Raw genomic sequence first — 21,849 nt, 5'->3', positions numbered from 1 at the left:
GAGAGGGCATGTGGTAGTATCCATAGAATTCCTTCCACAGGTGCAATGCAGCATCCTTTTCTGTGCCCGCTCCCAATCCTGGGCTTGAGCTAAAGGAGGATATACCTTCGTATAGTAGGCTAGTTTCTTCACATGCTCCTCTACCTTCCATTCAGGCAAGCAAGAAGCACCACCAGTGTCTAAGGAAATATTCTAACCGGGCAGAGACTCTCAATAAGGTGCAAAGCAGGGCAAGGGGAGAGTACATGACCCAGAGATAGAGCCAGACAGGCAGGGGAAGCCTCCATTTGGCCCTTTTGCCTGAGGTTTCCCATTCATGATGCAAAACATGCCTGGGAAACTTCTGGCCTGCCAGGCCTCATCACCTGTCCAAGCTCCAATCCGCACCCTAAATTTCACCCTGCTTGCTGCATTCTGGGTGATGAAGTTGAGACCTCCCTGCATGCTAGACTGAGGGTGAAAATTGGTCCTTCCTCATTCATCATCCGATTGGAAACTTGGTGTTTGTGCACTTAAGAGTGTGTGTGTGTCTATTTTAAGGGTGTGGGCATTTTCCATCCCTGCCCATTTTTTCCTAAGGCAATGTAAGCCCAAGAGGGGGAAAAAAGGTTCTTCCCTCTGACTATAGAGAATGATAGCAGTGGAATTTCAGTGTCTCTGAATCCAGCTGGCAAAATAATGGCTGTGAATGACAGTGGGCCTTGCTTCTTCCCGGATAACTTTCTTTAAGCTGCCACTCAGCATTCAAGAGCAGGCGTGCTATGCTGTATTTAAAGCTACTTAGCAGCGTAAGGAAGATGTTGCATTTAAAAGAAAGAAAGAGAGACAAGAGGAAAAGCTTACCAAAAACATTAAAGCCTTTGTTTTACTGAGTTACAACAAACAAGCAAAAAGTTAGAAAAGTGTTTTGTTTTAATTCAAACTCCCTAGCAATTAGATTTGTGCAGTGTATGTTGGGATAGGAAATGGATCCGTCTCTCCAAACCAAAGCAACTTCACCATTTTGACCTGTAACCAATATGACAGTTCGTCCCCTCTCTCAGCAGTTATTTGGAGAACAAAAGTGCATTCCGAGGACCTAGAAACAAAGGAAAGATGTAGTGGCGGAGGGTTCCAGAAACCACGTTGTGCCCTAGAGCACCTAAGGCTGACAAAAATAAGTCTCTGTATTTGCACCAAACAAAGAACTGTGAGCAAGTTCGGTTATTAAGAAGCTTAAGCCCTCCATTGTAAAGTCTGGTTTTTTTTTTAAAGGATTGTACTACATGTAGTAGAAAAAAGTGCTTTGAACAAGCAAAGGCGTACTGTCAACAACTCTGGAGCTCCATAATCCAGATGTTTTGGCAAACGGTGAAATGCAGGATGCGTTCAAGAGATCGGCTGTCTCTCCCAGACAAATGTTTTTGCTGCTTTTCCTGCATGCAGAGGAACAAAAGGGAGCCAGTTGCAAATAAAAGGCTCTTGAGAAAGTCACAACGAGCAGCTAGCCCTAGACTGAACAGGTAAAAAATGTGTTGAGATGGGTAAACTCTCTCTGCGAAAATAGAAACACATCTTTAGAAACATGTGCGGGAGGCCAAAAAGGTTTCCAAGTCGTCATGGATGTAGACGCAGCGGTAACTAATTTTCAAGAAAACCGATAAGCCAAATCGCGACCTCGAGATGGCAATGAGAATCCACAGCGTACGCACCAGCCAGGAAAGGCAGCGAGACATCTCCACGTTGTAAATGGGAAGTTACAATGGGAGGCAAGCAAGTTGGACGCTGCGGGGGAAAACCTATGTACAAGGGCCCTTGTTGGAAAAGCCCCCTGGTGGAAATTTGGCACCGTGAGATCTGTAGTGATGCTCCCAGGACTGTCCTTTCTCCACCGCAACTGTACCCACGTGCCTTGAACCGGGAGGCAAAACCCGTTGGATTTCCCTGCTTCCGAAGATCCTGCTTGCTCCCAGGGTCAGTGACGGCGTACTCCCAAAGAGTGGAAAGATAGGTCTAGAAAGCTGAATGATATGCCTATGACAGATAAACAAACGAGTGCACGGAATACGGTTATTATTTTGCAAAATGGGACATAGCTTGCACACCAGCAACAACCCTCCTTTATGCTTTTTGGCTGTGGGGCAATAATTCAGGTGCATGAAATTCAATGGGTCTTCTTACCTGGATTGAAACAAATATAGCTGTGTGTGTAGGGGAAGGCTTTGGAGTAGCTGGATTCATTTAGACATGCCCATAATTTTATTTTATTTTAATTTTTTTGCAGGGGAGGGAATATGTCAGCCCTGGAAGTGACATACTTAATTTTCCCTAGCGCCAAGACCAGTGGTAAGGATTTAAAAACAAACAAACAAGGGCTGCAGCCCATAAAAAGCTTCCGTAAAAAGAAGTTGCCCCAGCTCATCTTCATTCTCCCTTACTGGGTTGCTCTGCCTGGCTGCAAACCTACACACACTTACCTGGGAATTAAATCCCTGTTGGACTCAGCGAGGCTTATTTCTGAGCAAGCTTGCAGAGGAGTGTACAGTGGACGCTCGGGTTGCGAATGTGATCCGTGCGGGAGGCATGTTCGCAACCTGCAGCATCGCGTCTGTGCATGCACGGGTTGCAATTCGGCACATCTGCAAAGCACAATTTAGTGCTTCTGCGCATATGCGACTGCCGAAACCCAGAAGTAACCCGTTCCAGTACTTCTGGGTTTCAGCACGTCCGTAACCTGAAAAAGCACAACCTGAAGCTTCTGTAACCCGAGGTATGACTGTATTTGTAAGAGACAGCATCTCTTCTCGCCCCCAGTAAGTTACCTGGATGCCAAATGCTTGCCAAAGGATAGGCCTGCGCAACACACCTGGTGTATTGCATGTGATCCGCATCTCATTCCCTGCTTTCTGTGCTTGCCTTATTAAGCCATACCGTGCCCACCTGGGCACAGAAAACTCCCGATTTTACGAAAGGAAAAAGTAAGGAGAATGCTGAAGCTAACCAAATTAATTTTTCAGATTTCTGTCTGGTACAAAGCAGCCCTTTACAGGGGTCCACTGTGTGCAGTTCCTGTGGCAACTGCGTTAAGATACCCTACAATCAAAAAGAAATCTTTAGTACCTGACCCCAGCTTACGAACAATACAATACAATATTTTCAATAGCAAACCCACTGACTTTAAGTATTACCAATTCTTTGCTGGATGGTGTCCCGAAAGCATGATGAGACCATGTTAATAAGCATGTCAGAGTTTGTATGTTTTTCCCACTAGAGGGCCTAAGCTTGCGTTTTCAGCAATGAGGAGTGTTTAAAAAGACACTAAGCCGGGGCAGATAAATGAAATCAAAATACACACAGATAATTGGGAGACTCCTTGGATTATGATTAATCAGTTAAGGTGGATCTGAAAAGCATGCAGAGGCTGCTGTCTCCTAAGCATATAAAACAGGTCAGTATTTTTCTCGATTCCAATCTACAGCCAAATACATGCGGCGTTTGAAATTTGCCAGGCGTGTTGACGTCGCGTGCGTGAGCATCACTTCTCCCTAAGCTTCCCAGGCTTTGGGAAGGAGGTGCCAGGCTTTAATACTTTAATCCAGTGGTACCCTCTGGTTGCGAACGGGATCCATTCCGGAGGCCTGTTCACAACATGAAAGGAACGCAACCTGCAGCGGTGCGTTTGCACACGTGCGGGTTGCGAACCGCTGCTTCTGCGCATGACGTCATTTTGTGCGTCTACGCGAGTGGCGAAACCCGGAAGTAACCCTTTCCAGTACTTCCGGGTCACCGCGGGACGCAACCTGAAAAAACGTAACATGAAGCAAAAGTAACAAGAGGTATGACTGTACAGTGGTACCTCGGGTTAAGTACTTAATTCGTTCTGGAGGTCTATACTTAACCTGAAACTGTTCTTAACCTGAAGCACCACTTTATTTAATGGGGTCTCCCACTGCTGCTGCGCCCCCGGAGCACAATTTCTGTTCTCATCCTGAAGCAAAGTTCTTAACCTGAAGCACTATTTCTGGGTTAGTGGAGTCTGTAACCTGAAGTGTATGTAACCTGAGGTACCACTGTACTCTAATTTACCAGGAACATTTTGGGGACAAGCCTAGTTCCCCTGTCCACTGACTGCACACCACTGTCTGCAAGTGTGTTGATGTTCCTTCAAAAACTTCAGAGCAGATTTGGGAACTGCGGGGGATGAGGAGGAGTAAGTCCCGCTGCACAAGTGGAAGTTGCTATAGCTGGATGCAACCCTTGAATTAGAACGCTGAGCCAAGGAGGACCATGGCCAGTGTTAGGTCAGCAAACAATCCCCATCATTACCTGTCTTAGGTGTGAGAGGTATCGCCAGGTATACTTTCAGAATCAAAACCTGCTTTGCTTCCCGGCGCTGCTTGACCCCAGCTGTCCATACAGTCTGAAGCATCATCGTCATCGTCGATGGTGACTTCCACCCAACTCACATTTCCCTTGTTCTCGTTATTGCCTTGACTACCTCGGTCACTGCATTCAGATTTCTCCATGCCCTCTATGTCCTGCTTCTCCGGCTTCTGGTGCTCTTTACTGGGTTGCTGAACCCCCTCGCTACTGCTACTCGCCGCCTCGGTGGCTGCTGGTCCTTTTGCCTCGTCATATCCGTCGACGGTATACTGCTGCTGGTATTGGTCCAGCCATTTTAGCGTCCCGGTTCGTAGGCAGCTCCTGTTCTCTTTGAACCAACGCACTATTTCAGTCCTCGTGAGCCCCGTCTGAGCCGCCAACTCGTCATACTCCTGTGGAGTCGGCCACTGCGTCCTCGCAAATGTGCTCTTCAACAGGTGCGCCTGCTCTTGGCTACTTGGCGCAAATGCCGTCGAGCACCTGGACAAAGAGGTCGCTGCCTGGGAGACGTCAAACTGCTCTGTCGGACCGATGGCCCCGTTGGAAGCCCCTTCCTCCTTATTCTTTACGCTCGGCCCCATCGAGTCCAAGACTGCTTGTTCCATATTATCCCTGAGCTTTCTGCGCTCGGAGAACCAGGCCTCAACCTCTCGACTAGTCATGCAGGCTTCGTTCCGGAGCCTTTCCAACTCGTTTTGGGTTGGAAAAGAACTCTTGATAAAGCTTTCTTCAAGGATCGCCAGCTGTTCTCTGGATTTTCCTTTGAACTTCTGGAAAGTGAAGTCCGGGTATGGATTATAGTTCCGTGCCTGCCTTGCAGCCACAAGAGCCACCTGGTCCTTGGCTAGCGACTCGCTCGTGATGTGGACAATCCCTCGCTGGCTCCGGTATCGGTGGTCGCTAAACCACTTCTTGATCTCGCTTCGGGAGAGGCCCGTGACTTCTATCAACCTGTACACTTCTGCGTTATCGGGGAACTGGCTGACAATAAAACTCGCCTTCAGGGCTGCTATTTGCTCCTTGGTTTTCTTGCGGTCATTCGCCAGCAGCGCAGGAGACAAGGGCACTGCGGTCGTGCTAGTCGGAGCAGCGGGGGCGATCTGTTTGGACAAGACCTCCGCGGCGGCGACGTGCGGGCGCTTGACTTCCGGGACCGCCTTCTGGGCCTGCATGCTCCGTTTCTGCCCTTGGTTGGCCGCCATGGCAAGGGCAATGGGGGAAACATTGGACCCGTTTGAGACTTGCGTCAAAACCAGGCCGGTCTGGCTAAGTATCTGGCAAGGCACAGCCGTCTGGATCATCGGCTGCGGCATTTTTGCAGCGGCGACGTGAGCGGGCAGAACGGCAATGGTCTGGGCCGCTGGTTGGATAGTGCCGTTGAACATCTTCTTCCTTGCCTCCTCCACCTCTTCCGGAGACCAGCTGATGCCGTGCTTCAGACGCTGGGTGGCAAACCAAATCCGGATTTGTTCCTCGGGGTGCTTGGATGCGGCCGTCAACCACGACAACTCCGCCTGCGTCGGGTACGGAAACTTGTTGAAGGAGCTGATCATGGTTGTGTTGGTGTCCAGTGCGGAATTGTATTTGGTACTGTTCAACGGCACGGGGACTTTGGGAACCAGGCTGATGTTCGGTGGGAGCTGCACAGAGGGCATCACATGGGCCAGGATATCGTGGAGGAGCTCTGCTCCGTTAATGCATGTGATAGGCTCTGTGGCCTCCGTAATCAGGTGAGGGATCCCATCCAGGTGGTTCTCTAAAGAAACTTTCCTGCCTTCGACATTAGGCTTCCCAACGTTAATCGCTGGGGTGGTCTTGCTTGTACCGCTAGGCCCGACAGGAACCACCTTGATTTCAGGGGTTTCCACGGCAACTGAGCTGCTCGCTGCCTCAATGGACTGCTCTAGGACGGTCTGGTTGTTGAGCTTGATTAACTTGAGCTTGAAGTTGTTCTCTCCTGGGTGGAGTTTGGCGTTGTGTTCGGATAAGGAATCATACTTTTTGGTTGTGAAGTTGCACTCGGCGCACACGTACAGGGGGTTGAGGATGACGTTGGGGTGCTGGGTGTCTATGTGCTCCGTGAACTCGTTGAGATTCTGCGTGGAATAGGGGCAGTACTTACATTCGTAGCCTCCGAGGGGTTTCCTGGCCGGGTTGGCCGGGGAGGATTTCCCTTCGATCACCTCACAGTCGTTTTCGCAGCTCTCCTTACCGGCCACCAAACCATTGCTCGCATCCAGCTCTGGAGTGCCGGTTGCTTCCCTTCCCACACTACAGTCCTTGAGAGCTTCCTCAGCCTCTGATGCTCGAACCATACATGGTGTGGTCGATTTCCTTTTGCTAGCCATGGCAGCTGGGCAACTGTCCTTGGCAAGAGCAGCTTCTTCTCCCAGGCAAGATGCTCTCTGAGATGGCTTATTGTGTGATGTTGTCCAAGATGTGTGTCCTAAAGAATTCTAGCCATGGCCTTCAGCTCTGGCCACCACAGCAATCGAGCTGCATGGCATCTGCAAGACAACACATGCGCCATTAATAATAAATAATTTGTTATTTATACTCCGCCCTTCCCAGTTCAGAAAATCGGGCTCAGGGCGGCTAACGACAAATTTAAAACACTTAATTGATGCAACAAAAAACAGCATAAAATACAGAATAAAACACATCATCTTAAATACACCCCCCATGACTGCTTTTAGTGTTGTGGAATTCTACTCAATATTGATCCAGAGTAGATTCCAACGTATAGGTAGCAGAGTAAAAACTTGAACCATGTTGCAGGATTCCCCAAAAATAGACCAGAGGCAATTAATATTTCATTCAGCAGAGCTTTACTGCTACTTGAAGGCAAATGAGCATAATGGTCACAAATCCAATACATTCATGATTGGCACGGTTCATAACCCAGTTGCAGCAGACTTAACTTAAACTTAAAGTAAGTCTAAACCTTAACACTAAACATACTATGTACAGAACACCACAGAGGTAGAGAAAGTGAAACCCAGGCTCCTTCTAGGCCTTCTTTTATAGGCAGAATGACTGTGACAGAAAGAGAACCAGTTTAAACCAGCTGTACTTGGCTTCTCTGAAGGAATAACCCAAACATCATGAACCTTCTGCTTGTTTCTTTCACACAGTGAAGCTCCAGAAACTTCCAGAACCTTCTTGAATTAATTAGAATAGGAAAGATCAGTGCTTTCTGCGCCAATAAATGCAAACTGACATTTAGTTCCTATGCAAGTGCATATAAATTTAATAAACTGGATTAACTCGATTATATGCCAGCTAAAATTTTGTTGGACTGGATGTCAGTAACCTAAAGAAATATACTCTTAGTTTGGATACAATCTAGAAACGGTGATTTGTTCAAAACGCTTCCCCAAGGAAAGCCGGCCCCGAACCCTGTGTCATTAAAAACTTTTATTACAGAGGATCAACCATTCACTGCTTAAACATTGGCTATTTACTGCAAACATTTCTCATTTTAGGACACAAAAATGCAAGTGAAGTGCCCACTAAACATTGTGTCAGCACAAGTATTTCAACTTGCACATGAGAATCTTTGCTCTCCCCTCTTCCCATGCATGCCCTGAGTCCTGCCCAAATCTTCTCCAATCTACAATCCCAAGCATAGTAAGAAAGGAATAAATTACCTCCTTGCATGTTAAAATCAAGTTAAGCAAACCTACTTTGCACCTGTTACCATTCTTAAAATTATCTCTCTTACAAAATTCCTACCATTATGTACGGTTGTGTTAAGTTGTGGGTGAACATATCAGATGACACAGCGATTCTTCAAACAGCTCTTGTTTATTCACAGGCCAGAACAGAACTGAACTGAAGGGTTCAGCCAGCCTGCTTATATAGAGCTCAACTACAAGGCAACAGTAAGAACTTTCTGTAACTATCCAATCACTGAACGTCACTTTCAATTCCTTATTTGCATATGTGGACCCGAGTGAAAACTATCTACAGTATCCCCCTGCTGGCCCAGTACATAACAGGTTGCTAGCATATTCAAATCAAATTAATGAAAAGAGGGGTATCTCCCTTCTCTTGCTCAGACTGTGTTAAATAAGCTTATTTAGTTAAATGTTTTTTACGCTAGTTAAGTAAATAGACTTAAAGTGGTTTTTAATATGCTGCTCTTCTGGATCATAGATCCTGCCAAACTGGCTTACAGTAAAAGGACCGCAATAGAACAACAAAAACAAGAGTTAAAACTCTATACATAATTTAGCCGATTAACTAGACAAGTCAAGCAGATAAGAAAACAATATAAAAGCACCACTGGAGCCATTGACCTCATTTATGGCACAGAATACCAGCCACTCCAGCTTATCTCAGCCAAGCACCAATAGGAAAGGAAAATTATTTCAGGCTTGTCTTAAAGGAGGCAAGGAGTCAAACACAGCTATGGGGGGGAAGGAATTCTACTCTTTGCCCCTACTGAAAATGTCTGCCTGGACACATGGTTATCTCATATTATAATCATCACTCTGACAAATTTCTACAAGCGCCACATAGTGTTTGTTCCGTACCTTCAAGTAATCATTGACCCTTCCGTGTAGCAGCAACTATACTGCCTGTTTTTGCTGCACAATAAAAACTTTTTTGTGTTTTTATATTATGTTGGAAGCTGCACAGAGTGACTGGGTCAACCCAGTTGGATGGGTGGGGTTTAATTAATAAACAACTATTATTATTATTATTATTATTATTATTACCCAGACGGGTATTTTAAATATGTCCTTTTATAGTACATATTTTTAAATCTGCTGATTTCCAAAATGAAACAGGGTGACTTGTTTTAGTTTCAATTCTTTCTGTTAGTAGGCTAAGTTGTTTTAAACATCTGATTTTGTTGGTACTTTAAATGTATATTTTATATCAAACGCTAAGATGTTTTGTTTTGTTGTTTTGTTTTTTCATGGTAAATCTTTATTAGTTTTAAAATACAAACGTACAACGAAGGTAAGTATAGAAAAGTTAAATACCGAAAAAGAAACCATCAAGACATAAAAGGGGAAAAAAATTAAAAATGAAAAAAATGAAGAAAAAAAATAATCAAAGATTTATACAAAATCATATCCATGAAATAAAAATTTCTGCATAAAACTTCCAATCGTTCTCATTATACTGTTTCTGTTGTCATGGTTTTGTCGCACAGCTTTACTTTAGATCCTTTTTCATTCATTCCACTAAAGTATTTGTTTCATTCCTTTTTGTTCACAAGTATTATTCAAGTTCTGCTAAGATGGTATTATTTTTACAATATAATCTTATATATTCCTTAAACATTTTCCATTCTCCATAAGTTTTCTGATTTAAAGCTCCCCTGACTAAGATGTTTTGATGGTTAACTGGTATACAAAGCCTGTTAAATAAATATAAATGAGTAAAACCAACATTTCCCATACCCTGGACACCCACCCTCCTCCCAATTTGTAACTGAGGGATGGTCGAGCAGCAGTCAATCAATGTACCACCATTCTGACACTTTCTGATAAAACCATACTCTTAGCTTAATGCGTTGGATCTAAAAGGCGATTTGCTTCTTGTGGTATTCTTTAGTTGCATTTATCACAGGGATCTAAAAAATTTTTTTTTCTTAGGAGGCCACCAAAACATATCAAACGGTATCTGCCTGGCTGAGCTTCACTTTTATAGTGAGCTGTCTCCAAGGACAGTCCACTGGAGTTTAGCACAGCTGAAAGGTGGTTTTATTTACGGTATTTCAATTGTGCAAGGTGGTTAAGGGTTTTAACAACACAGCACGGTCGGCTACTACTTTGAAGATAGCTGTCAAAAACCAATTCAGCAAAGATGATGATCAGATGATGTTTTAAGTAGTTTTCCTCAACATACTAATCAGTGAGATAGAAATTGCTGCTTAAGAGAGAACAAGTCCTCAAGGAAAACTCCCCAACTCCTAGAAAGAATTCTTTAAGGACGGTCCAGTGATTTCTTTACTTGCTTTTTTCAGCTTTGTGGAAATGTATTGAGAACTGTAATTGGTCAAAAAGTTCTGCACAGTAGCAGTTTTGGATTAATTAACTTTGCATATTAAAGAAACAAGATGTTTGCTACCTCCCTGGAGGAGCCCGGAGAGCTCAAAATAATTGGGCCACCTACGGAGTTCTCTCTTGTGCTGAGGGCTCCTGAGGAAATCCCCAAAAGGCTTTCTGCTGATGAGCGAAGCAATTCACTGGAACTGTGTTCGTCAGACTCTTGTGGAAATGCATAAAAAGGTAAAGGGACCCCTGACCATTAGGTCCAGTTGTGACTGACCATGGGGTTGCAGCACTCATCTCGCTTTACTGGCCAAGGGAGCCTGTGTACAGCTTCCGGGTCATGTGGCTAGCATGACTAAGCCACTTCTGGCGAACCAGAGCAGTGCACAGAAACACTGTTTACCTTCCTGCTAGAGCGGTACCTATTTATCTACTTGCACTTTGACGTGTTTTTGAACTGCTGGGTTGGCAGGAGCAGGGACTGAGCAACGGGAGCTCACCCCATCGCGGGGATTCGAACCGCCGACCTTCTGATCGGCAAGTCCTAGGCTCTGTGGTTTAACCCACAGCTCCACCCGCGTCCCACTGTGGAAACGTATAAAGCTGTAGATATCCCAGGATCCATTTCCACGACCGAATCCCCAAGGGAGCTGGCTTCAGGAACCTGTTGGCAGGCCAACTCTGCGCTACAAAGATGTCTGCAAACGTCACATGAAGCCTGGCAACCTCAGCCGTGCTGTGTGGGAATCCCTTGCAGATGATCACAGTGCCTGGAAACAGACATTCGTGATGGAGAACCCTGACCACTGGCCATGCCACCTACAGCTGATCGGAGCAGAGCCCAGCAACATCTTGGAGGCTGCCTCTTCATACATTGAGACACAAATACGTTTCTCTACAGCTGCCAAGGAACTTGCCTTAGTAGCACTGCAAAACAAAGGGATTTCCCTCTCTGCATCCTTTCAGGCCTGGCTGGACTCCTGCTGGCAAGAGGAAGGGATAAATAGCGCACAAGGTCTTTATGGCCTCCGGAGATGTGCATTTCAAAGCATCACTAATCTGTCAGTGGATGTACAACCAAACTAGTGCTTCTGACCTCCTCACCACAAACATATCCCTGCAAGGCCTACAGAAGTCCCAATGCCCAGATCGTCAAGGTGTCAAGCTTTGGGATACTGCAGTTCACATCTTATCAGGGCAAACGTATATCAAGATGGTAAAAAGGTGGCTCTTGCAAGCTGCCCTGAAGGCGCCAGTCAGTGCTGGCAGCAAGGATAAAGGGGCCGTATGGCAAATCTCCAGAAAACCACCTTACAGCTCGGGAGTGGCTGCCACATTTAATCCCAGAGCTCTTTGCAGGGGGTGCCAGCGAATATCAGTGCGCTCTCTCTCTCTTTGAGGTGGAAACATCCTGTCAAGGCATCAAAGCCTGAGAAGGGCAGCTTCATCGGGAGAAAAAGAGCCTTTGCCACAGGAGAGGGCTGCGCTTCCCAGGTTTCAAAGGGGCAAAGAAGGATGCCAGCTTATTAGCATGAGGCACCACACACCGCCTGCTGCTTGGCATAACGATTTGTGAAAAAAGGACAAATGGAGGATCTGAGCTCCACCTGACTTTGAGAAGCAGGGCTTTTGTTTTTGGAGGGCATTAACAAAGAGCCTGGAGATGAAGCCACCTCATTCGAAATAAGTAGAACTTGAAGAAGATGAGGAGGAGGAGGAGGAAGAGGAAGAAGATGAGGAGGAAGATGAAGATGAAGAGTGAAGTTATAAAGCTGCTGTAAAGATTTTGTACCCAAAAGTCAATGATTTAGCTAAGAATGTGAAGTCGAGTGCAGCTCATTGTTAGCTTCAGTATAAAAACTGTACAGAATTGTGTATAGGTAATGTGACTGTAGGGAGACCTGTATTCTAATGTAAGTAGCAGCTGAATGCCACTACTGTTAGATTTTTAAAAGCTGATATTGTCAAATGTTCAGGCATATTTAATGGTTCTTTGGATTCAGTGACAGCCTGATTTTGAGCAGAGTTAAAAAAAACGGTAGTAAAATTGGTAGTCAACCTTGTCTTGCATGCGATTGCATTGTATTACTTTTTAAACAATTTTGTAATAAAATGATGTACATTAAAAAAACAAAAAACAAACAAACCCCTGAGGGCTGGTTAAACTGCTGCCTGCAGTAGTGCAAGAAGTATTATATTGTAAACTACCCAGTGATCTTCAGATGAAAGGTGGTATAAAAATTTATATAATAATAATAATAATAATAATAATAATAATAATAATATTGAACTGTGGCTTTTACGCAAGCCACACTAGTTAATTATGACCCAGAAGGTACTTGGAGAAGTACCAATGATATATTTCTTTATAATTAACTAAATTGAGGCCTGGCTTTCCCAAATAAAGCTTCCTTTATTGGGGAATGGCTGCAGCTCAGTGGCATGGCAGCATTTGCTGTGCACTCAGGAAGTCCCAGGTGCAGTCCTGGGCACCTCCAGATGAGAGCTGGAAGAGAAATGATGCCTGAAACATGGGAAAGCTGCTGCCTGTCAGGCGGGCCAATGGTCATTGGCATCTGTCCATCTCAAGAAACAATGGGGTCAGAGGCCAATGGCATTATGACTCAGTATAACACAGCTTCCCATCTTCCTAAAGATGCATGGGGACTGCCACTGACGTGCATCTTAAGGAAATTATTTATTATTATGATGAAATGGAGTGGAATACAATAACAGTCAGGGCACCTTGAGGTGGGGTTTTTGGGGCGAGAGGAAAAGGGGATGCAAATAAGATATATCAATAAACGCCAGCCTAAGCATACAGTGTCAACAGCATCCAGAAAACAATGAGCAAACTGTTACATACGCCATGTCCCCAGATTGTCAGTTTTTGTATTTCCGTGGGGTACTGAATAGACAGGCTCTGATGGATTGAACAGATGAGACCAACAGTGGGTCCAGCAGTCAAGAAGGTGGTTTTCTGCTATGGAGGGAAGTGAGGGGCAGATGGGGCTCATCCACCTGGGAAGGCAGCCCATCTAGTGAAGGAGAACTCTTGACTCTAAACCTCTGCTGCCTTGTGGGATATCTTCAGGAGAAGAAAAGGCTAAGGAGTAAACCCTAAAGTGATTGGATAGCACCTTGTACACCTCCTTCCGGCAACTCCTGCAGCCAAGCTGGTGCCCGCCATCTTGTTCTGCTTTCCTTTGGACCATATCAGTGAGGCTGAAATGGATTTTGTTGTCATCTGGGCAGCCCAGGACCCCCATACTGTTACACTGCCCAGGCTTATGCCCTGGGGAGGTCACATTGGTGCTGCTATTGCAGCAACTGGACTTCACCTCAGAGGCAGACCCCATTGTCTCCTGAGACAGACGGGATACCAATAACAACTGAAAAGGTGAACTCAGGAGTGGGGAATCTGTGGCCTTTTAGATGGCATTGGCCAAAGGTCAGGGATAGTGGGAGCAGCAGTCCAGTAAAGTCTGTAGGGCCACAGGTGCCCCACCTGCTAGCAAAGATGGACATGCGTCACTTGACAGATGCAGCGTGACCTGTATGCCTGAAGTGAGCCGTTACAGATTAAACCAGGGGTCGGCAACCTTTTTCAGCCATGGGCCGGTCCACTGTCCCTCAGACCATGTGGGGGGCCGGACTATATTTTGAAAAAAAATATGAACTAATTCCTATGCTCCACAAATAAGCCATAGATTATTTCTGCCCGGACACTGAGGTCCAGCGCCGAGGGCCTTCTGGCGGTTCCCTCACTACGAGAAGCCCAGTTACAGGGAACCAGGCAGAGGGCCTTCTCGGTAGTGGCACCCACCCTGTGGAACGCCCTCCCATCAGATGTCAAAGAGAAAAATAACTACCAAACTTTTAGAAGACATCTGAAGGCAAGCCCTGTTTAGGGAAGCTTTTAATGTTTAATAGGTTATTGTATTTTAGTGTTTTGTTGGAAGCCGCCCAGAGTGGCTGGGGAAACCCAGCCAGATGGGCGGGGTATAAATAATAAATTATTATTATTATTATTATTATTGAGATGCATTTTAAATAAAAGGACACATTCTACTCATGTAAAAACGCGCTGATTCCCTGATCGTCCGTGGGCCGGATTGAGAAGGCGATTGGGCCGCATCCGGCCCCTGGGCCTTAGGTTGCCCACCCGTGGATTAAATGTTCAACAGAACTCTTGCCAAACCTCTCACATCAAAGACGGTGTTTCCCAAAGGAGCTGGTTCAGACATTCAGTGCCGAGTCATCAGCTGATGAGTCACCAGCCTTTGAAAATCATATCCAGCCGTACTTCAAAAAGGAATCCAAGGTGGCTTGTGAGTCACCAAGTGAAGAGCCATCAAGCGATCACGACGACTCACGATGCCTATATTACTGCCGTATCTGAATTCCACTTGGCAGGAGACGACAAGTGGGAGAGGGGTGGATACCCACTATGGGAAACAGGACATTGGATTAGACAGGTTTTTGGTCCGGTCCAGTAGGGCTCTTCCGATGTATGTGCAAATTTCACAGAACAAAATCTCCCTCAATCCTTGGGCTTTTTGAAATGGCAAGAAAAGCCACAGCACTCACAGTTTCCTCCTTTGCCATTTCCCACTCTGCTTCCACTATTCCACCACTTAACGTCCTTTGCAGCGTTACACAGCAAGGGGTAGGGACCTTGGGGCTCTGTAGACATTGCTGGACTACAACTCCCATCGTTCCTGACCACTGGCCATGCTGGCTTGGGCTGATGGAACCTGGAGTCCAACAGCATTTAGAGGATCACCCCTGCTTTAGGATGAGCCAGTCCTCAGGTTTTTGCTCACAGCTCCTCAGCTACTTAAGAGTGACTGCCCCATTCAAATCCATCCCCTATGTAAGGCAATGGCCATGTGCACACTAATAATCACGGGAACCATAGTTCACCCTTCACAAACCTCCATTTCCCAGCACCCTTAACAAACTACAGTTCCCAGGATTATTATTTTTGGGGAGGAGGGGAAATGTGCTTGAAATATATGGTGTGTATGCAGCCGATGTTGACTCCTTAAAGCAGGGGTCAGCAAACTTTTTCAGCAGAGGGCCGGTCCACTGTCCCTCAGACCTTGTGGGGGGCCGGACTATATTTTGAAAAATAATAATGAACAAATTCCTATTCCCCACAAATAACCCAAAGATGCATTTTTAAATAAAAGCACACATTCTACACATGTAAAAACACGCTGATTCCCGGACCGTCTGTGGGCCGGATTTAGAAGGCGATTGGGTCGGATCCGGCCCCCGGGCCTTAGTTTGCCTAGGTAAAGGTAAAGGGACCCCTGACCATTAGGTCCAGTCGTGGCTGACTCTGGGGTTGCGGCGCTCATCTCGCTTTATTGGCTGCGGGAGCCGGCGTACAGCTTCCGGGTCATGTGGCCAGCATGACTAAGCCGCTTCTGGCGAACCAGAGCAGCGCACGGAAATGCCGTTTACCTTCCCGCCACCTATTTATCTACTTGCACTTTGATGTGCTTTCGAACTGCTAGGTTGGCAGGAGCAGGAAACAAGCAACGGGAGCTCACCCTGTTGTGGGGATTCAAACCGCCAACCTTCTGATCAGCAAGTCGTAGGCTCTGTGGTTTAACCCACAGCACCACCCGTGTCCCTTTAGTTTAGCCCCTTTAGTTTGCCTACCCATGCCTTAAAGCTGCACATACTTTGGGTTGTGGCACAAACAGAGAGCGGCAGATATGCCACCCACATTTTTGTAATGAAATATGACAGAAATTCTAACCGGAAGTTGATTATCAAGTTTCCAGCTCCTTGTCACTGTAGATTAGTCTTAAGAAAAACTGGTACACGATTTCACTACAAACTTAGTGACACAGTTGTACAATACATTACAAACACACACAAAAACATTAAACTTGTACGCTAAGCTCATGAAGAAAGAAGAGAGTTCATTGATTCTACTTGCCTTTTTTTAAAGCTCTTGTCATTAAAGAGCAATAAATTATTTTGGTGCCCAACTCCCTGAACCTTTGTATTCAGATCTAATGTCGTTTAGAGCACTTAATGGAAAGAGACAAAATAACTGTAAGACTAAGAGCATTAAAAAAAAAAAATCTAAAAATTTCATTCACTTAATGTATCATCTTTAAGAGTCTGTAATAACACTTCAACATTTGTTAGCTGTTTACAAAGCAGTAAGAATCTCACTTCTCCCTGTGCTACGCCCACATTATTTCAGATGTCATATTTCAGATGTACATCTTTGTTCCTTGTTGTATGTCCCAGTATATGTCTGAATTGCCAGAAAGCTTTCATGTAAGCACATTTTTCTCCCTGGCATCCAGCAGAATGAAAAAGCAAGTGTTAGATTTCAGAACACTTGCTTGAATCATACCCGTTGGAACAGCTTCAGTCCTTATTCAAAGGGGCTTAATACAGACCCTAAACTCAGAGGAGCATCTTAAAAAGCTAGACAGCATCTTAAAAAGCAGAGACATCACCTTGCCAACAAAGGTCCATACAGTGGTACTTCAGGTTACGTACTTAACTCGTTCCAGAGGACCGTTCTTAACCTGAAACTGTTCTTAACCTGAAGCACCATTTTAGCTAATGGGGCCTCCCGCTGCCGCCGGAGCACAATTTCTGTTCTCATCCTGAAGCAAAGTTCTTAAGCCGAGGTACTATTTCTGGGTTAGCGGAGTCTGTAACCTGAAGCGTATGTAACCTGAAGCGTATGTAACCCGAGGTACCACTGTATAGTTAAATCTATGGTTTTCCCAGTAGTGATGTATGGAAGTGAGAGCTGGACCATAACGAAGGCTGATCGCCGAAGAATTGATGCTTTTGAATTATGGTGCTGGAGGAGACTCTTGAGAGTCCCATGGACTGCAAGAAGATCCAACCTATCCATTCTGAAGGAAATCAGCCCTGAGTGCTCACTGGAAGGACAGATCCTGAAGCTGAGGCTCCAGTACTATGGCCACCTCATGAGAAGAGAAGACTCCCTGGAAAAGACCCTGATGTTGGGAAAGATGGAGGGCACAAGGAGAAGGGAACGACAGAGGACGAGATGGCTGGACAGTGTTCTCAAAGCTACAAACATGAGTCTGACCAAACTGCAGAAGGCAGTGGAAGACAGGAGTGCCTGGCGTGCTCTGGTCCATGGGGTCACGAAGAGTCAGACACGACTAAACAACTAAACAACAACAATAGACCTGTTGCAACCTACTCACTTTTTAAATCTGCAAAATATTTAACACACCCTCACAACAACTCTGATAGGTGGGCCGTTTTTCAGATTCTCTAGAGAGAGAATCTCCGAAAAGCCAGCCAGCCAGCCAAGAAACTTAAAACACTACTTGTTACCAGTAAAAACCCAACTGCTTGTCTAGTAGATTGAACCTTGCTCTCTAGGCCAAGCAAGGAAGTAAATGAGTTCTACATTTAAAAAAAAAAAAAAAAACACCTTTCCAAAATCGTGAGAAAATATTATGAGAATGGTCTAGTTTAGTCGGTTAGAGCAAGGTGCTGATAGCACCAAGGTTGATGGTTTGATCCACAAGGAGAAGGGGACGACAGAGGATGAGATGGTTGGATAGTGTCCTCAAAGCTATCAGCATGAGTTTGACCAAACTGCAGGAGGCAGTGGAAGACAGGAGTGCCTGACGTGCTCTGGTCCATGGGCTCACGAAGAGTCGGACACGACTAAACAACAACAACAATCTCAGAGGTAGGGAATGTTTTTCAGCACTAAGGGCCACATTCCCTTCTGGGCCACATTTTGAGAGCCATATACCAGTGGCGGCTGGGGCCGTGGCAAAAGAAAGACTCAGCAAGGCCTGAATGAAAAGGGGCCTGAATGAACAGGCAAATTCAACTGAAATTCTGAAGGCCTGACTACAATGTTAGATATATAAACTCAGATATATAAGCTAGGTGCCAAATGGGTCCTTAAGCCAAGATTACAGTCGCCAAAACAAAATGTCTATTTGCCATTTGGGGGCAAGACAACTCTAGTGTCTTATTTTTCAAATGGTGGACTGACTGTGGTGGATTCTCAGTTAAACATCTGGCCAGTTCAGATGACAACCTTGAGCTCGCTTAAGAGCTTTGAGAACTTAAAGAAGGAAAGTCACTTGGTCCAGGGACAGTCCTCATAGATATTGACCTATTCCAACCTCAGAGAGAGGAAAAAAAATGGAGATATGGGAAATGGGAAGAAATGAAAAAGAATTATTTAATAATCTGGATAGCGAACTAATTAAACAGAACATAAAAATGTTACAGACACAATTATCGATGATTATAAATCAAGAGATTGAATGGAAAAATCAAGTGGTTAAAACACAGGAGCTGCGAGTTTGCAAACAAGCCCGGCAAACTGCTAACCTAGCAACTTAAGAGGAAACAAAACGAAAGAATCATAAACAAACTTAAATTTCAAAGCTGTACAAAAGTCACCATCTCCACCCAAGCAGGTGTAAAAATTGTGCTAAAAATAAAAAGCGCATCATTGAGTTCAAAGCCTCTGCATGGTACAATGTAATGTTCTAAACCCCTTTTTTAAAGTAACAGATAGGTAGCCGTGTTGGTCTGCCATAGTCAAAACAAAAAAAATAAAAAAAAAAATAAATAAAAATAAAAATAATAATTCCCCCCCCCCTTTTTTAAAAATCACCTTATTTCTGACCGGCACTATTGGGGTAGGGGTAAGAGTGGGATGGAGGTCCCATAAAATATAATTGGAAAGTCCTCTCCTGTTGCTAGTTGTACATATTTAAAGTTACATCTTGGCCTCGTGTTAGCGATTCTGAATCATTAATCACTTTGGTAAAAGATGCTTTATAGGACAGGCTGGCTTTCACATTCTGAAACATTAACAATACAAGACTTGTGGCAGCTGCTGTTTTTTTACCTCGCACCATAAAATTGCACCTAACATGGACTCCCTGAGGTGAGCTGAATTGTGCCACTAAACCACTTCCTGGGCGCAAACAGCATGAGAGAGGCAGCATGGAATAGTGGTTAGTGTTGCAGTAGGACCTGGGAGATCAGGGTTCAAATCCCCCCCTCTCAGCCTGCCCTACCTCACAGGACTGTTGTGGGAATGAAATGGGGAGGTGGAAAACTGTGTACTCCGCCTTGCTTTCCTAGGAGGAAAAGTGGAATATAAATCATGAGCAAATAAACAAACAGTTTGAAATCCAACATGATAAACCGCTAGCTCTCAAAAAAACAACGGCCGAGAGAGTCTGCAAGGTAACTCAAGCACAATGATTCTGTTGACATTTTCATTCCAACAGCCCCCCTGTTCCAGACAAGACGGGATACCTTTTTAATTCCCCCATGTTGAAAATACAGCGAAGGGTGGACTGTGAAGGGGTGTAGCCAGGTGTGAAAATATAAACAAAAGGATTTTTTCCCTGCATTTCAAGATCTTCCTCAATGCAGCATACTAGGAATTCTGTTTTTTGTTTAAATGACAAGCCTGCATTGGGCCAGCTAAATAGAGTTTTGGAAGGGAAAACCACAGGGGATATGCCTGCAAAAAAAACAACTACTCACTTTTGCAGAGTGTGCTGAAAGGGCATCTCTCTTTGAAGAGAATGAGAAATTAATGATCTGCCAAAGAGCCCTGGTGGGAATGATAAAATCTGAAAGTAAAGCGCCAGAGAGTTGGCACTAATGAAGAAAAAGAGGCCTGCAAGCCTGACCGAACATGCTCAGGTTTTGCCTCAGAACGAGCACCTGTCTGTTCTGCTCCAAGGTTTTTCCTTATCTCAGTGGTTCTTCAACTTTTTTCTCTGGGCCACACTTTCATGCCACTCCAAATTGTTTTATTGATAAGAAATCGATGGGGGAACAAAAAGAAGCAACTCCCAGACCAGGGTGGATTTGATTTAAATCATGGTTTAAATCACTAGTCAGTAAGACTTGATTTAAATCTTCTTTTTTTAACATAAAGACTCATTCTTGCTGGTATAATCTTAATATTTACAACCAGGTGAAGGTCTCATTTTTGGAATAATAAATTTTCAGAGTAGTTTTTACAGTTATATCAAAAATTACTGATTTGGTTATACTATTAGAAATACACACAAATAATTATGAAATTGTTGTGAGGTTTAATAAGTTAACTGTTTATATTGGGGCAACTTTTCTGCTGTACTTTGTTGGAAGGAGAAAAACAATATTTTCCTTAATAACAATTTTAAAAATTTATTTAAGTAAAAGAATAACATTTTAGCATATGTATCCATGTTTGTTAACTGATGTGGTTAAACATTAAAAAAACAAAACAAAAATCCTTAAGGCTGAATTTTAGCACACATGAAAAACCTAAAACAAATCCTTATTTACTGATGAATAGTCTTTGGACTAGAATGTAACTTAAATAGAAAACGATCTTTAGAAAGATTTTCCTCCAAAAGCATTCTATTCTAAAAATCTGATTATTTTAAAAAAATCTTTTTTAAAAATACCATTGATTTTCATCCACCCAGTCCCAGATGCTGCCTTATACCAAGTCAAACCATTGGCTCATCTAACACAGTTTTTTTAAAAAATGGAAAGAGCTCTCCAGGATTTCAGACTGAGGTTTCTCCTGAAGATGCTGAGATTCGAACCTGGGACCTTCTGAATGCAGGGCAGAGGCTTTAGCCCTGAGGAACAATCCTTCCCTGACTCCTTGAACCCAAAGACAACATCATTCATGGGAGGATTTTTGATACCAATACCTGGAGGACCACCGCAAGACATGAAAACACCTGTGATTTTGGCCCCATCACAGGAAACTGAGAAAAGGATGGTGGAGGCGAACAGGAGGACCCAGAGGATTTTAAAGCAAAGAAAGGTGAACCAGGAGGACATGATTTCCTCTAGGCCCAAAATGAGGAATCGTAAAGGCTTCTCACAAAAGGAATCTTGCTGCCCCCTTGGCTCCTCAAGGTTGTTAAAAAGAAACGTTGAAATGAAGGTGTCTAATAATAGTGCCTTTGATCGTCGTTTCCAAAAGGCGCAGCCCCCAAGCAGGAGGGAAGTGAAGGACGATGAGGTATGTGAAGAAGAAGAAGAGACTATCTTTTAACTTGGCTTCCTGCTTTTGCTGCTGACCTCAGAGCAGCTCAAAGAGGGCTGCTCTCTGAAGACGCGCCGCAGCAGGTCAATCTTTCTCAGTGGGCAAGCCAGATGACAATCAATGGCTTGTAATTGGGGCTTGCTAAAAAGAAGAAGGTAAAGGTGGGGAATTTGGGGATGAAAGACTCTTGGATCTGTATGTACCGCAGCGGCAAGCGCTTGAAAAAAATAAAATAAAATAGAGAGGAACAAAGAGCTGTTATTTAAACAGAAGGGAGAGAGAGCGAAACCTTGCCCCCTTTCCTTTTCAGAAAAAAAAGATTGATGCAATTTCTGCACTTTTATCTACAGACTTTCATCAGCACCTTGGTATTGTTGCAGACCAGATGATACTTTTACAATTTTCCTA

At 44.6% G+C, this 21,849-nt stretch overlaps 1 protein-coding gene across 4 annotated transcripts in view; it reads right to left on the bottom strand.

The window, feature by feature from the left end:
- Positions 1-839: 839 nt before the first annotated feature.
- ZHX2 (zinc fingers and homeoboxes 2) overlaps positions 840-21,849 on the bottom strand; it is a 50,722-nt gene continuing 29,712 nt past the window's right edge. For 3 of the 4 annotated variants that reach the window (XM_083621976.1, XM_083621978.1, XM_083621977.1), the window contains 2 exons: positions 4,306-6,869; positions 840-2,013 (listed from right to left, as the gene is read on the bottom strand). In XM_083621976.1, coding sequence (XP_083478102.1) covers positions 4,311-6,710 — 2,400 coding nt within the window. In that variant the 5' untranslated portion in view covers positions 6,711-6,869 and the 3' untranslated portion in view covers positions 840-2,013; positions 4,306-4,310. Of the gene's footprint in view, positions 3,822-4,050; positions 6,870-21,849 lie in introns of all 4 variants that reach the window. The other variant, XR_014549939.1, reaches the window with a different exon arrangement.

Source organism: Podarcis filfolensis (genome assembly GCF_964270895.1).
Source record: "Podarcis filfolensis genome assembly, chromosome: 7".
Taxonomy (NCBI): Eukaryota; Metazoa; Chordata; class Lepidosauria; order Squamata; family Lacertidae; genus Podarcis; species Podarcis filfolensis.
This window is presented reverse-complemented; position numbering and strand designations above follow the sequence as displayed.